The following is a 17816-nucleotide window of genomic DNA, read 5'->3' on the forward strand; positions in this document are numbered from 1 at the left end:
TTTTTTTTTTTTTTTTTTTTAATGGTACGCGGGCCTCTCACTGTTGTGGCCTCTCCTGTTGTGGAGCACAGGCTCCGGACGCACAGGCCCAGCAGCCATGGCTTACAGGCCCAGCCGCTCCATGGCATGTGGGATCTTCCCGGACCTGGGCACGAACTCATGTCCCCTGCATCGGCAGGCGGGCTCTCAACCACTGCGCCACCAGGGAAGCCCCACCTTATCTTTGATAAAGGAGGCAAGAATATACAGTGGAGAAAAGACTGCCTCTTCAATAAGTGGTGCTGGGATAACTGGACAGCTACATGTAAAAGAATGAAATTAGAACACTCGCTAACACCATACACAAAAGTAAACTCAAAATGGATTAAAGACCTAAAAGTAAAGCCAGACACTATCAAACTCTTAGAGGAAAACATAAGGAGAACACTCTATGACATAAATCACAGCAAGATCCTTTTTGACCCACCCACTTCCTAGAGAAATGGAAATAAAAGCAAAAATAAACAAATGGGACCTAATGAAACTTAAAAGCTTTTGCACAGCAAAGGAAACCATAAACAAGACGAAAAGACAACCCTCAGAGTGGGAGAAAATATTTGCAAATGAAGCAACTGACAAAGGATTAATCTCCAAAACATACAAGCAGCTCATGCAGCTCAATATCAAAAAAAACAAACAACCCAATCCAAAATTGGGCAGAAGACCTAAATAGACATTTCTCCAAAGAAGATATACAGATTGCCAACAAACACATGAAAGAATGCTCAACATCATTAGACAAATGCAAATCAAAACTACAATGCGATATCATCTCACACCGGTCAGAATGGTCGTCATCAAAAAATCTACAAACCATAAATGCTGGAGAGGGTGTGGGGAAAAGGGAACCCTCTTGCACTGTTGGTGGGAATGTAAATTCATACAGCCACTATGGAGAACAATATGGAGGTTTCTTAAAAAACTAAAAATAGAACTCTCATATGACCCAGCAATCCCACCTCTGGGCATATACCCTGAGAATACCATAATTCAAAAATAGTCATGTACCACAATATTCACTGCAGCTATATTTACAGTAGCCAGGACGTGGAAGCATTCTAAGTGTCCATCGACAGATGAATGGATAAAGATGTGGCACATATATACAATGGAATATTACTCAGCCATAAAAAGAAATGAAATTGAGTTATTTGTAGTGAGGTAGATGGACCTAGAGTCTGTCATACAGAGAGAAGTAAGTCAGAAAGAGAAAAACAAATACCGTATGCTAACACACATATATGGAATAAAAAAAAAAAAGTTCTGAAGAACCTAGGGGCAAGATGGGAATAAAGACACAGAACTACTGGGGAATGGACTTGAGGATATGGGGAGGGGGTAGGGTAATCTGGGAGAAAGAGCGTGGTATGGACATATATACACTACCAAATGTAAAATAGATAGCTCATGGGAAGCAGCCGCATAGCACAGGGAGATCAGCTTGGTGCTTTGTGACCACCTAGAGAGGTAGGATAGGGAGGGTGGGAGGGAGATGCAAGAGGGAGGAGATATGGGGATATGTGTATATGTATAGCTCATTCGCTTTGTTATAAAGCAGAAACTAACACACCATTGTAAAGCAATTATACTCCAATAAAAACGTTAAAAAAAAAATTTACCATGGCTGCTGGGCAACATAACCAGTGTTCACATAATTCTGCCTTCATATTTCATTTCCCTGATACTGTTCTGCTATGCCTTGGAATTATGAGGGAAGAAGAATTAGATGCTCCTCTTCTGGTAGCTGATAGCTAGCTTCTGTTAGCTATTTGTTAGTAATTGTCCACAGTACATCTTTCCCTCCTAACTCTGTTTAAATGACTCAACATGTAAGACTAGAATGGCCAGCTAATGAGCATAGGGAAGTGGATCCTAGGAAGACCTGAAGAAGCCATGAGAAAAAAATGTGGGATCTCATTTGCAAGGGGAAAGGATGGATAAAAATTCCAAATAAAATAAGAATAGAGTAAAAGTTTTTTAAGGAATAATTATGTATCAGAAACCAGAAGCCAACTTTATATTAACTTGAATAGAGATATAATAAGATTATTACCATTGCACTCATTAATATGGTTGGGTGCTTGCTGTCATCACTATTATTTAACTGTGTTTGGAGGTCCACTAATTCAGTTAGAAAGAAAATAAGTTGTTTAAATACTACACTATTTTCCAACTAGAAGGGAAGAGACCAAATAATTGTCATTTGTAAATTATATGGTTGTTTGGGCTTAGAAAAGCTGTAGAGAAGAGTCAAAAAATATTTCAGGTAATGAGAGAATTGAGTAAGGTGGCTGGAGGTGGAGTTAAGGTACATTACAAAAATTAGTAGGTTTTCTCTAGTAGCAATAGCTACCACTTGGAAATGGAAGATGGGGTAGGAGGACCTGTTTACAGTAACAGGACACTTTAAAATACCTGGAACATACCCACATGAAGAAAAATATAAAATTGCCAAAGGATGCAAAATGTGGCCTTAAAAGTAGAGGAGCCTATGCTGCTGTCTGTATTGTATTTGGGGTATCTGGTTGAAGTGCCCCCTACATACCTGACCCCAGGGAATCACGGAAGAGGGGCGGACTCAGTTGGTAAGGGTCATGCAGGGTATGGAGGGGTGGAGTGGTATGATCAGGCCACCCAAGATGGCTGTTGTCTTGCTCTCTGTACATCCCCTGCTCAACCAGTGCCTGCTTCACCTACATCCCATTCACATGACTGACCTTCCTGCAGGCTTGCCCCAGGCCCCAGCTGGTGATTGCTCTCATCAATGGGGCAGTGAGGGACTTCCCCCTCTGCTAGTTTCTGCTGACTTCCCTGGTAACTAATGAGCCCACCTGAGGTAATTCTCCCTATAACTAGCAAATCTCCCCTTCCACCGGGAGGGAAACCTGCTGCAATGTCCTGCCCGCTGTCCGCTGCACATGGTGGGGTGTCACTCCAGGACCTTGCTTCAGGTGTGTAAGATCCCCCAATCCATTAAACCATTGATGTCTCTGTTGCTGAAAAAAATAAATAAGGAAGCCTAGGTGGGAAGACTTTAACATCCTAAAATGTCTTTCTTTAAAAAGTTGATATATAATACAATTCCAGTCATAACCTTAAATTTTTTTTGGAGCCCGGAAAAATGATTCTAAAGTTTGCAAAGTAAAAATTTCCAAAAATATTTAAGAAAATTATGAGTGAGGATTTACCTTACCATTTGTTAAAACTTACTGTAAAGGTGTTGTAGCGATCACAGTATGATAGCACAGGTATAGACGTAGGCAAATAGAATAGAATAGAGACTAGAAAAAGATATAAGAAAATATGGAATCTTTTAATGATAAAAGTTATAAATTTGGGGGGAAATGGTAAATAACTCAATAAACGCATAGGTATAACTAGGAACCTGTTTGGTAGAAGAGAAATTGAATTAGATCCCTAACTCACATCTTGTTCATGAACAATTATAGGTGGATTAAATATCTAAATGTAAAAAATAAACATAAATTAATAGAAAATATAGAACAAGAGAGATCTTAATTAAGAATGGAAACATAAGCAATAAAGGCAGGGTGGGAAACAGGATTTATTTCATAAAAATTTAAAACATTCATCCTGCAGAAAATAAACTAAGGGAAAATATTTGTACACGTAAGGGGAAAAGGTTAATATCCCTGTACTATAAGAATTCCTACAAACAATAAGAAAAAGACAACTCTTTTTTTTTTTTTTTTTTTTTGGCGGTACGCGGGCCTCTCACTGTTGTGGCCTCTCCTGCTGCAGAGCACAGGTTCCGGATGCGCAGGCTCAGCGGCCATGGCTCACGGGCCCAGCCGCTCCGCGGCATGTGGGATCCTCCCGGACCGGGGCATGAACCCATGTCCCCTGCATCGGCAGGCGGACTCTCAACCACTGCGCCACCAGGGAAGCCCGAGAACTCTTTTTTATATGGGCAGAGGATGTAATCATTCAATTTATTGAAAAGAAAATATAAATGACCAGTAAAACATACGAATGACTGGGGAACAATTTAGGGAAAGTTGAAACAAAATCCACTCTTGCCCATGCATGTGTTAGTCTCTAGCTATCTCTGTTAACAGTTTGGTTATTTATTTTCTCCATTATTTGTTCAACACATATTTGCACCTAGTGTGGTGGTGCCTGCTCTCCTCTATGCCTAATTTTTCACTGTTAAAACAACTCTGATAAACATACTTATTCATATCCTGTAAACATGCGCAACAGTTTCTCTAGGTCAAGAATCAGTCTATTTCTTAAAGAGCTGTATGGTAAATATTTTAGACTTTGTGGCCATATGGTCTCTGTCGTAACTACTCAGCTCTGCCTTTGTAGCAAGAAGGTAACCATAGATGATAATATATAAGCAGATGGGCATGGCTGTGTTTCAGTAAAACTTAATTCATAAATACAGATGGCTACCAAGCCCTAATTTGCTGACCTCTGCTCTAGGGTGTATACCTAAAAGCGTAATTGCTGGTCATAAGGTATGAGTGTTTTGAATAGTGTGTGCCAAATTGCACTCAAAATGATTTTATCAGTTTACATTTCTCCTAGTCGTATGTGAGAATTCCCGTTTCTTTTACCTGATTTTTTCAGCAACTGTAAGTCACATTTTATAATTAACAGTCAATGGGCATTTGAAGCATTATCTTGTCATTTAGTTTGTACTTCCATGAGTACTACTGAAGCTGATTATCTTTTCATGTATTTATTAGATTTTCATTTTGTCATTTTTCCATATCCTTTGCCCATTTTCTATTATGTTAAATGTCTTTTTCTTATGTATTTGAGAGATATTTTAATATCCTCTAGATACCAGTCTGTTATACATAATGTATATCACAACCCCTCCCTGCCAAATATGTTACCTACTTTAGCTTCATGATAACAAAATAGTTTTTGTTATAAAGCTAAATTAATTGTATTGCCATATTTGTGCTTTCTTTGACCTATTTATACATCTTTTCCTATCCTTAAAGATACCCTCGTATTTTTTTCTAATAGTTTTAATGTTTTATTTTTACAATTAGGTCTTTAATTCATCTCACATTTGCTATTATATATGTTTTGGAAGTAGGAATCTAATTATATATATACACACACATATGATTTTTATATCAATGTATATATGCTTATTTAATATATACAATATAATTTTGATTGTTTAATAAATATATATTATTAATTATATAATATGTAATTAATTATGTATACACACATACATATACATAACACAGATATACACAGATCGATGCATATTTATTTTGTTAACTAAATTTCCCATTATCACTTGCTGGATGTGCCACTGTTTTCCCATGGATTGGTAATGCTGTCTCTGGCATCTGAGAAGTTTGTATTTGCTGGATATTTGTAGACTCCATTCTGTTAGTCTGTTTTAGCTTCTCTGTCCCTGCGCTGATAACCACATTTGTTTTATTTGCTATAGCTATTAATCTTGGTACCTAGTAGGGTGAGTCCTTCTTATTTTTGTTTGTAAAAATGTGTTTATATTCTGTTTTGTTACTCATCAAATTCAAGGAAAAGCCTTATGGGCTTTTGATTAGAATTACATTGAATTTATAATTAATTTGAGGAGAATTTATAGCTTTACAATATAAAGATTGGTTCTTGGTTGAAAGGGTGACTCTGGAGCCAGTCCTCCGGGGTTCTAATTCCCTACCTGTCACGTATCAGCACTGTGATCTTGGGTAAACTCTCTGTCTCAGTTTTCCCATTGGTAAAATACAAATAATGATTCCCTGTAAAATGTGAGGATTAAATGAGTTAATATATGTAAAACACTTGGAATCCAGCAAACAGAAAACACTCAGGAAATATTAGGTATTGTTATTAATTTTTTATCTCTCCGTTCATTTATGTCTTATTTTATGTCCTTCAAAAAAGTTTCGTAATATTCTTCATAAAACTCTTACACATCTTTTTTTTTACATTTATTCCTAGATATCTTACAGTTTTTGTTGCATTGTGAATGGGATTTTCTTTAATTACATTACTAAATTTGATTTATGTGTCCAGCAGTCTTCCTGAACTCTTTTAATAGATTGTCTTAGTAGTTTAAGATTTTCTTGGATTTTCCATTCAAACTGTTATTTTGTTTGCAAGTAATGACAATTTTGTCTTTTCCAGTCCTTTTTTTCCTCTTTCTATTAAATAAGAACTCTAATACATCTTTGAATAAAAAGCAGTGATAATTTGTCTTCTTCATCTTCTCTTGGCTCTAAAAGGAATCCTTCTGAAATTTCACCATTAAGTATGTTGTTTACTCAAGGTTTTTGATACCATTTATCAAGTTAAGGAATTTACCTTCTATTCCTAATTTGTTGAGAGTTGTCCTGAATTCATATTGAACTATATTACTATATTATTTTTTTAAATCAGTTTTGCAAAAGTAATACCATCTGCATATGCCAGAACAAGTAAGCATTTTTCGTTAAACATAATTTCATAAATATTCAAGATTGTCATATAGAGAATGGAAAGAAATTCTACTGGCTTCTTCCATTTTCCTGTTGAGTAACAGAAGCACAAAGGTTGTTGTGTCAGAAATCATCAAGGCGCAGATTTGACTTCAGGATTTAGTGACCTAATAGCAATACAGAAATGTAGTTCTGTGGAGAGGAGTGTTAGATATGATTTCCTTTTTCATCCTCTGAGTATTAAAAATTTTGACTTAGGACTTTATTGGTGAAGGGGAGCTAGTTACATAGAGAGAGGAGAACAATAAAATATTACAAAGCCACTAATTGTATGTAGTTTCATTGCTTATGTAATGCCAGGAAGTATTTACCATCTGATGTAGAGGTGATCACTCATCTTTGCAGTCTCTTTAGAAAGCTACCAAAAGCACAGGTATTTCTTATTCAGCATGTTTTCATGATGAAAATTGGATGTGGTAAAATTTCTTAAAGAATACTATTTACCTTAGGTTCACTATTTTCAGAATTATGATATAGGATCAGCACAGTTGTAGTGTTACAAAGGAAGGAAAGAAGGGAGGGAGGGAGGGAGGAAGGATTCTTTTTTGGTGAATGCAACTTTTTTGAGCTTTTCTGTGTTTGTTTATCATAACATTGGAAAATAGCAACAGTAAGCATTTTTACTATGGCAGTAAAATCGTAAAGACATTGTATTTCAGCAAAATTAGATATGCTCAAAGGGTAAGTTTTGTATGTAAGTTTTATAACTATATATACTTAAAGCTATTTGTTACAGTACTTTTATTATTTATCTATTGAGGTATACATGCTCAGAAATCTTTTATTGATGGGTGCATAATCATAAAAGTTTGGAAATGACTCCATCTATCTTCTAACAGTTTTTTTCCCCATTGAAACAATTACTCTTTACGCGGGCCTCTCACTGTTGTGGCCTCTCGCGTTGCGGAGCACAGGCTCCGGACGCGCAGGCTCAGCGGCCATGGCTCACGGGCCTAGCTGCTCCGCGGCATGCGGGATCTTCCCAGACCGGGGCACGAACCCGTGTCCTCTGCATCGGCAGGCGGACTCTCAACCACTGTGCCACCAGGGAAGCCCCCGGCAGTACTTGTTTTTAAAACATATACTTGAAAACACTTTTCCCACATTTTTTCAGTTCCACATTGTTTGATCTATAGTTACTACTTTGTGTTCACTTGAAGGTCTCAGGATATGGGCAGAGCAGTAGCTCTTACCATCATTGTGATCTTAGTGTTAGGAATAAAAATAATGTTTAGCTGCAGTAGGTATTTGGGAAAGCTAAATCTGAAAGGTACCATCGACTTGTAATAAGAATAATTTTGGGGAAGATTATTCTTACTGTTTAAAGCCTGATGTTTTTAAAACAAATCAGCTGCTCTTTCCCTTTACAGGTATACCATGCTTTGTATAAATCCATTATACTGTACTGACATCTGGATTAATATAGAAGATTAAATTCAGATGTAATTTTCTCTTTGTTGACGTAGTTTTTGAGACTAGCTTTTAAATACCAATTTCACACTATATGCATCATACAATTTGATATATGACTTGTATTTTTATAGTTTTCCTAAGTAGATCTAGAGATCTGTTGTATAAAGAGTAGATTTATTAAAAAAATTGAACTGATCCTAATATGTCATCAGTGTATGAATATATATACATATCTAATTCTTATATAAGAGTGATTTGGTATAACCCTAAGCTGTTAAGTGGTAACCATAGTATGGTTATTTAAACTAATGTTTTTAATAAAAATAGATCTAATTTGGTTACTTATTTTATTTTAGCGAAGAATAACCAGAATTCAACAAATAGAGAAGGACATACTTCGTATACGACAGCTTTTACAGTCCCAAGCAACAGAAGCAGAGGTTAGTAAATTGTCTCTTTTGTTTGCAGACATAAATACAGGTAGTTATTCTAAGAAGAGGAAATAGGTATAATTAACGTGGCATCATTGAAATAGGTGCTCTAAAGAATTGAGACACTTAATAAGTTTGTAAGTTTTTTCACTAAATTAAATAGATTTCAAAAACCTTTACTACTTTGGTTTCTTCATAACTTTAAGGCAGTTAAAATTTATAGAGCCATAAATACAGATACCTTACTTCAGTTATCTGTTTTCGTATAATCAGATGACTAACTTAATTTGGCTACTAACAGTTTGTAAATAAGCTATCTCTTTGTATGTAATCCATAGTAAGAATTGATCATATACATATATCTATGCTTACTCTACAAACTCCATTAAAATGGCAGTAAAAGGATAAAATGAAAAATCACAAATACCAGGGGAGGTGACATCAATAAAATTTGGGGAGCTAGAAAGCAGGTAAACAAATTACTCTTCTAGCTTATGGTAGAGAGTTGACCCCTGAGTCAGCAGTAGGAAGTCAGGAAGCAACCCATTTTACACTGTGGAGTCCTACAAGGTTCCAGAATTGGTTACACCTGGATATGCTACCTCTGGATGTGGGGATTAAGAAAGAGGTTAAAAGCAAGAGGATGACTGAAAGTTTAAGAAGCCGGTGGAGCCTCCAGAACCTCTCTTCAACTCTGCATGGCTAAGTGACTGCTACTTTCCAGTCTCAGCAAAAGCCGAGAGATTATTCTGGAAAAGGTAAAACAAAGGGTCTTTGGATAAGGGTAATCCTAGTATAGTTGAAGTTGGGAGGGAGGTATCATACTCAAAACTGAAATAAGTGAAAATTTCCTTACTGAATGCTGAAACCCTCATTGGCATCCAGCTTTATAATACAGGCAAGTTTCTAGAAGCAACTTCTCTAAGAAATGTGACTAACCCAGGAAGAGAGACCTAAAGGTACTGACACTGGAGGATTCCTCAATAAAACATCCCAGCTAGACCACCCTACTGGATGGCTACAGCTGACAGACTCCATCCTTTAGGCATAGAGCTTCATAGGCAGTCCATTCCTAAATATGGCTAGACAGCTAAAGACCACCAGAGATTTTAAGAAAGTTTCTAATAAAAAAGATTTAATGGAAATAAAGACTATACAAGAAGAAAAAAACTTAAGAAAAGTAGAACTAACATTAATATTCTCAAGATAAAAGATAATTTATCCATAAAGTGAGAAAATGATGGTATACAAAAGGAACATTCAGAGAATTTAAAAAAGAGTTCTTGGGAATTAAAATTGTAATAGTAGAAATGAAAAACTCAACAGAAAGGTTAAAAGGTAAATTTCTCAGAAAATAGCACAAAGGAATAATGCAATGGAAAATAGAAAAGATAAGAAAGTCAGAGAATCATTCTAGGAGGGTTCAATATCCAAATAAAAAGGGGGTTCCAGAAAGAGAATGGACAAACTAGAGGAAGGAAATCCTAAAAATAAATTAAAATTCCCCAGAACTGAAGGGCATAGTTTTCCAGATAAAATGGTCTCTCCAGTATCCAGTGCCACAGATGAAAATCCCACAGTAGGTACATCATGATGAAATTTCATCTCACTGAGAATAAAGAGAAAATCTTAAAACCTTGTAGAGAAGGAGAAGAAAACAAATTTCACACAAAGAAACAGGAACACAAATGTCTTTAGGTATATAAACAGCACACTGGAATCTGGGAAGTAGAGTAGCAATTTCTTAAAACTTCTGTAAGATTATTTTCAGCTATGTTCCCAAACCAGTTCTCTGACACCACTAGTTGTCCTACAGTTCAAATCAGTTCTGACACTACCCAGACTTAGCGTAGACCCTACATTTAAGGGTAAAGTCATTCACAAGACTGCCCTCACTTCAGGTACCAGGCAAGTTTCAGGTGTCCCAAACCATCTGCACTCTGCCCAGCTTGTTATAAATTCTACCCAAGTGGGTGTATTGCACTACAGTTCAGTTCTGACATTAACTACTTGGAGGGAGTCTAGACCTTACAGGTTAAGGGCAGAGCCCTTCACAAGACTACGCCCACTTCAGATGCCAAGCCTCCCATACTTCTGCAAATTTGGGGTGTCCTACAACAGCCTTAGGTTTGATAATTCACTTCAGTGACTCAGAACTCAGTAAAAGTTCTACACTTATGATTACAGTTTTATTATAAAGGATGCAGATCAGGAACAGCCAAGTGAGACACATAAGGCAGGACCTAGAGAAGGTGAGGGTGGAGGATGCAGAGCTTCCGTGATCTCTCATGGAATCTAGACACATCACTCTCCCAGGACATCTTTGTGTTCACCAAGCAGGAAGCTGCATTGAGCTTCAGTGTCCAGAGTTTTTATTGGGGTTTCATTATGTAGGCATGCTTGATTAAACAAGTGGCTACATGATTGAACTCAGTTTCAAGAGTTCAAGCCCTGGAGGTCAGTCTTGACTAGTTCAACCGTCTAGTCACATGGTTGGCCTTTCAGGTGACCAGCACCCATCCTGAAGCTATCTAGGGATCCCCCATGGGTCACCTCAACTGCATGGCAAACTCAAGAAATTCCAAGGGTTTTTGAAGCTCTGTGCAAAGAACAAAGGGCCAAAGACCATATATATATATATTTTTTATTATACCACACGAGCCTGTAAATTTATCTCTAGCCAACTGCCTGTTAAATTTGAGAGTAGAATGCATTTTCAGATAGTCAGAGTATCAAAAATATGTATTTCTCTATACTGTTTTCTGGAAGCTATTAGTGGATATAGTTAAAATGAGAAGGTAAAGCAAGAAAAATGAAGATTTGGGATCCAAGACATAAAGAATACAATACAAGAGAAAGACATGAAAGACTCCCCAGAATGAAGATGAAGGGAGATTCTGAGACTAATGATAGAGAAAGTAACAAGTCCCTGTTGGTACAGCTGAGAAGATTCTGGGAGAGATGAGTCTAAGAAGATGAAATCAGCAGACTACTTAATGTTTTTGAATTTATTGAAAGGAAAAGAAATTTACACAGTAGGAGAGAAACTGTGAGGGTGTCATAAGTACACAGAAGACCAAATAAACAAAACAAAAAAAAGATACTCCATGGACAACGTGAAGTTGTAAAGGAAAGAATCATAGTATACCACCTGTCACTCATGACTATAATAGTCAAAATAATGCAAATAGGGAACAACTCATCTAACTATAAAATGTAAATTGGACAAATAGAGGAACAGGATGAGTGTGGTGTGTTAAGGGTGGAATATAAGGGTGGATATAAGGAATAAGGATATAAGGAATAAGGATAAAAGAGAAATCAGTCCTCATCTTACATAATAGGAAATCAATAAATGAGGCATTAAACTAAGAAAAGCAGAACCTAGCAACACAAGCAGGTTATTTAGAGATAGAGAAGTGAGTTCAAAAAAAAAAAAAAAAAATCCTCTGAAGGAGATGAAACTGTTTGCCTTAAGATAGCAGGAAATGGGACAGAGCAAGCAAGTGTGAAAGACCACTGTTCATTGTCACAAGGCTTTAGAACTAATGATTATTTCAACTGTGTGTAACTATGATAAAAATAAAACATAAAAGAGCCAAGGCCATCATTTAGAAGATATTTATACTTATCTTCCTCTATAATCTGGATTGGCTTAGTAATTATACCTTGATAATGGTGATTAGTAAAGAACTTAAGAGGAGCTTAGAGAAAGCAGAAACGTTGGTAGCAGTATATCCTAGGAAAAGTCATGTTTAATATACTATCAGTGAGTAACAAGAAGACCAAGCAATGGAAGTAAGGTACTATCTCAGTGGAACACAAATACTGTATATTTATACATGCTAGAAACTGAATGTTACTGAGGCTTGTGCATATTTGTCAGCTCTGCAGCTGAAATTTGGTTTTGATCACCATATAGAAGGATGGGGGTGTAAAAGACCATCTCCTCACCTATCTGTTTATAGCCAGCGAATTTGGGCACTTCTCACCTTGTTTATAGGTAAATAATAAGAAAACCTACATGGGTCTTAAGTGAACTATTGCTGAATAAGTCTCGGAGAAGCATGTAGGAGGCTCAGAGAAAATAAATTTTCAGGAAATTATTTGCTTCTTTAGTCAACTGCAGGAAGACCTGTCTCTGTGCAACAGGAGCAAAAGAAAAGCTGAATAAAAATCCACATTGAACAATAAACAACAGAATTGTTGCTAGGAAAAATTGGCTCAGTATTTGGGGACAGATTTGAGACACATCAATGGAAAGTTTCTAACGTGTAGCCAGATTCAGACTCACATTCCAGATCATGAAAAAAGAAGAGACTGCAAAGAGTGAAACATCAGCATAGTGCTGTTTTCTAAATATAATTCCTAAAAACACAATGAAGCATTTATTGATATTTTTAAATGTTTATGATATACAAAGTAGCATGTACACTTTGATCCCATTTTTTAAAAGATACACACAAACATGGTGTATCAGAAATAATATGAAAAGGCAGATAACATTTCTTAATACCTCCTAGTTTTTCTGGTTTGGCCAGTTGTTTTGTAACTTTTTTATACTAACGACGTCCAGTTTTTATAATGAGAGAAAACTTTTGTATACAAAACAAATTTGTCATGTCCTGTCATGGCCAGCACATATTTTCCACCTGTGGAAAATTTGATCAAATAATGAACAGTTCTGTTTTGAGCCAAAAACAGTGCAGGCCCATTTATACACAGGGAAGACAACTGTTTCTAATGTTAAAAGTACAGGTTTTGAAAGTGTAGAGTCCTTTTTAAGACTATATTCGTCCATGCTTGTCTTTTTAAATATCTTTGGATTCAGTACATCTAAATTTGAAATATGTAGAAACATGTATTTGCTAAATAGGCAGTTTAAGTACAGTGTAATAGTCATATTGCTAAAAGTAGTTTAACCTGGCTGTCCTAAGTCAGTATAAACTAAATATTTGTATTATAAAGAATAAGTGTCCTTTTTGCAATGTTGACTCTTAAGGACTTTTAAAAAAAACCCAAAAAACCAGTATCTCTTTGCTTCTTTTTCAGTGTCATTGGCATTACTCCATGTGGCATTCTGGTTATTAGGACCCCTTCTGGCTTTCCAGTGTAGTTTATCTGTTTTGGTGGTGGTGTTTTTTTTTTTTCAATATAGCAGGTTCTTATTAGTCATCAATTTATACACATCAGTGTATACATGTCAATCCCAATCGCCCAATTCATCACACCACCACCCCCACCCCCCACCGCTTTCCCCCCTTGGTGTCCATATGTTTGTTCTCTACCTCTCTGTCTCTATTTCTGCCCTGCAAACCGGTTCATCTGTACAGTTTTTCTAGGTTCCACATATATGCGTTAATAATATATGATATTTGTTTTTTTCTTTCTGACTGACTTCACTCTGTATGACAGTCTCTAGATCCATCCATGTCTCTACAAATGACCCAATTTCGTTCCTTTGTATTGCTGAGTAATACTCCATTGTATATATGTACCACATCTTCTTTATCCATTCGTCTGTCGATGGGCATTTAGGTTGCTTCCATGACCTGGCTATTGTAAATAGTGCTGCAGTGAACATTGGGGTGCATGTGTCTTTCTGAATTATGGTTTTCTCTGGGTATATGCGCAGTACTGGGATTGCTGGGTCATATGGTAATTCTCTTTTTAGGTTTTTAAGGAACCTCCATATTGTTCTCTATAGTGGCTGTATCAATTTACATTCCCACCACCAGTGCAAGAGGGTTCCCTTTTCTCCACACCCTCTCCAGCACTTGTTGTTCATAGACTTTCTGATGATGCCCATTCTAACTGGTGTGAGGTGATACCTCATTGTATTTTTTTTTTTTTTTTTTTGCGGTTCACGGGCCTCTCACCGTTGTGTCCTCTCCCGTTGTGGAGCACAGGCTCCGGACGCTCAGGCCCAGTGGCCATGGCTCACAGGCCTAGCCGCTCTGTGGCATATGGGATCTTCCCGGACCGGGGCATGAACCTCTGTCCCCTGCATCAGCAGGCGGACTCTCAACCACTGCGCCACCAGGGAAGCCCTGTAGTTTTTTTTTTGTTTTTTGGTTTTTTTTGCAGTACGCGGGCCTCTCACTGTTGTGGCCTCTCTCGCCGCGGAGCACAGGCTCCGGACGCACAGGCTCAGCAGCCATGGTTCACAGGCCCAGCCGCTCTGCGGCATGTGGGATCTTCCCGGACCAGGGCACAAACCCAGGTCCCCTGCATAGGCAGGTGGACTCTCAACCACTGCGCCACCAGGGAAGCCCTCATTGTAGTTTTGATTTGCATTTCTTTAATAATTAGTGATGTTGAGCAGCATTTCATGTACTTCTTGGCCATCTGTATGTCTTCTTTGGAGAAATGTCTATTTAGGTCTTCTGCCCATTTTTGGATTGGGTTGGTTGTTTTTTTTAATATTGAGCTGCATGAGCTGTTTATATATTTTGGAGATTAATCCTTTGTCCATTGATTTGTTTGCAAATATTTTCTCCCACTCTGAGGGTTGTCTTTTTGTCTTGTTTATGGTTTCCTTTGCTGTGCAAAAGCTTTTAAGTTTCATTAGGTCCCATTTGTTTATTTTTATTTCCATTACTCTAGGAGGTGGATCAAAAAAGATATTGCTGTGATTTATGTCAAAGAGTGTTCTTCCTATGTTTTCCTCTAAGAGTTTTATAGTGTCCGGTCTTACATTTAGGTCTCTAATCCATTTTGAGTTTATTTTTGTGTATGGTGTTAGGTAGCGTTCTAATTTTATTCTTTTACATGTAGCTGTCCGGTTTTCCCAGCACCACTTATTGAAGAGACTGTCTTTTCTCCATTGTATATCCTTCCCTCCTTTGCCATAGATTAATGTACCATAGGTGCATGGGTTTATCTCTGCATTTTCTGTCTTGTTCCATTGATCTATATTTCTGTTTTTGTGCCAGTACCATATTGTCTTGATTACTGTAGCTTTGTAGTATAGTCTGAAGTCAGGGAGTCTGATTCCTCCAGCTCCATTTTGTTCCCTCAAGACTGCTTTGGCTATTCAGGGTCTTTTGTGTCTTCATAAAAATTTTAAGATTTTTTTGTTTTCGTTTTGTAAAAATTGCCATCGGTAATTTGATAGGGATTGCATTGAATCTATAGATTTTTTTGGGTAGTATAGTCATTCTCACAATATTGATTCTTCTAATCCAAGAACATGGTATATCTCTCCATCTGTTGGTATCATCTTTAATTTCTTTCATCAGTGTCTTATAGTTTTCTGCATACAGGTCTTTTGTCTCTCTAGGTAGATTTATTCCTAGGTATTTTATTCTTTTTCTTGCAGTGGTAAATGGGAGTGTTATCTTAATTTCACTTTCAGATTTTTCATCATTAGTGTATAGGAATGCAAGAGATTTCTGTGCATTAATTTTGTATCCTGCAGCTTTACCAAATTCATTGATTAGCTCTAGTAGTTTTCTGGTAGCATCTTTAAGATTCTCTATGTATAGTATCATGTCATCTGCAAACAGTGACAGCTTTAATTCTTCTTTTCCAATTTATATTCCTTTTATTTTTCTTCTCTGATTGCCGTGGCTAGGACTTCTAAAACTATGTTGAATAATAGTGGTGAGAGTGGACATCCTTGTCTTGTTCTTGATCTTAGAGGAAATGCTTTCAGTTTTTCACCATTGAGAACGATGTTGGCTGTGGGTTTGTCTCATACAGCCTTTATTATGTTGAGGTAGGTTCCCTCTATGCCAGCTTTCTGGAGAGTTTTTATCATAAATGGGTGTTGAATTTTATCAAAAGCTTTTTCTGCATCTATTGAGATGATCATATGGTTTTTATTTTTTAATTTGTTGACATGGTGTATCACATTGATTGATTTGCATATATTGAAGAATCCTTGCATCCCTGGGATAAATCCCTTTGATCCACTTGATCATGGTGTACGATCTTTTTAATGTGTCGTTGGATTCTGTTTGCTAGTATTTTGTTGAGGATTTTTGCATCTATATTCATCAGTGATATTAGTCTGTAATTTTCTTTTTTTGTAGTATCTTTGTCTGGTTTTGGTATCAGGGTGATGGTGCCTCATAGAATGAGTTTGGGAGTGTTCCTTCCTCTGCAATCTTTTGGAAGAGTTTGAGAAGGATGGGTATTAGCTATTCTCTAAATGTTTGATAGAATTCACCTGTGAAGCCATCTGGTATTAGACTTTTGTTTGTTGGAAGCTTTCTAGTCACAGTTTCAATTTCATTACTTGTGATTGGTCTGTTCATATTTTCTACTTCTTTCTGGTTCAGTCTTGGAAGGATATACCTTTCTAAGAATTTGTCCATTTCTTCTAGGTTGTCCATTTTATTGGCATAGAGTTGTCTGCAGTAGTCTCTTAGGATGCTTTGTATTTCTGTGGTGTCTGTTGTAACTTCTCCTTTTTCATTTTAAATTTTATTGATTTGAGTCCTCTCCCTCTTTTTCTTGATGAGTCTGGCTAATGGTTTATCAATTTTGTTTATCTTCTCAAAGAACCAGCTTTTAGTTTTATTGACCTTTGGTATTGTTTTCTTTGTTTCTATTTCATTTATTTCTGCTCTGCTCTTTTTGATTTCTTTCCTTCTGCTAACTTTGGGTTTTGTTTGTTCTTCTTTCTCTAGTTCCTTTAGGTGTAAGGTTAGATTGTATATATCAGATTTTTCTTGTTTCTTGAGGTAGGCTTGTATAGCTATAAACTTCCCTCTTAGAACTGCTTTTGCTGCATCCCATAGGTTTTGGATCATCGTGTTTTCATTGTCATTTGTCTCTAGGTATTTTTTGATTTCCTCTTTAATTTCTTCAGTGATCTCTTGGTTATTTAGTAACGTATTGTTTAGCCTCCATGTGTTTGCTTTTTAAGTTTTTTTCCCTGTAATTGATTTCTAATCTCATAGCACTGTGGTCAGAAAAGATGCTTGATATGATTTTAATTTTCTTAAATTTACTGAGGCTTAATTTGTGACCCAAGAATGTTCCGTGTGCACTTGGGAAGAAAGTGTAATCTGCTGTTTTTGGATGGAATGTCCTATAAATATCAATTAAATCTATCTGGTCTATTGTGTCAGTTAAAGCTCATGTTTCCTTATTAATTTTCTGTTTGGATGATCTGTTCGTCATTGTAGGTGAGGTGTTAAAAGTCCCCCACTATTATTGTGTTACTGTCGATTTCCTCTTTTATAGCTGTCAGCAGTTGCCTTATGTATTGAGGTGCTCCTATGTTGGGTGCATATCTATTCATAATTGTTATATCTTCTTCTTCTTGGATTGATCCCTTTATCATTATGTGGTGTCCTTCCTTGTCTCTTGTAACATTCTTTATTTTAAAGTCTATTTTATCTGATATGAGTATAGCTACTCCAGCTTTCTTTTGATTTCCATTTGCATGGAATATCTTTTTCCAGCCCCTCGCTTGCCATCAGTA

The 17816-nt window shown here is 36.7% G+C and overlaps 1 protein-coding gene across 6 annotated transcripts in view; it reads left to right on the top strand.

The window, feature by feature from the left end:
- The window catches only part of APC (APC regulator of Wnt signaling pathway), a 143578-nt gene that overhangs the window by 80370 nt on the left and 45392 nt on the right, over nt 1-17816 (top strand). For all 6 annotated transcript variants that reach the window (XM_027100084.1, XM_027100070.1, XM_027100079.1 and 3 more), the window contains exon 7: nt 8306-8389. In XM_027100084.1, the coding sequence (XP_026955885.1) occupies nt 8306-8389 (84 nt within the window). The remainder of the gene's footprint in view (nt 1-8305; nt 8390-17816) is intronic.

The sequence above is a fragment of the Aethalodelphis obliquidens genome, unplaced genomic scaffold, assembly GCF_003676395.1.
Source record: "Aethalodelphis obliquidens isolate GAN/ISIS:26980383/991018 unplaced genomic scaffold, ASM367639v1 scaffold4, whole genome shotgun sequence".
In the NCBI taxonomy this organism is placed as follows: domain Eukaryota; kingdom Metazoa; phylum Chordata; class Mammalia; order Artiodactyla; family Delphinidae; genus Aethalodelphis; species Aethalodelphis obliquidens.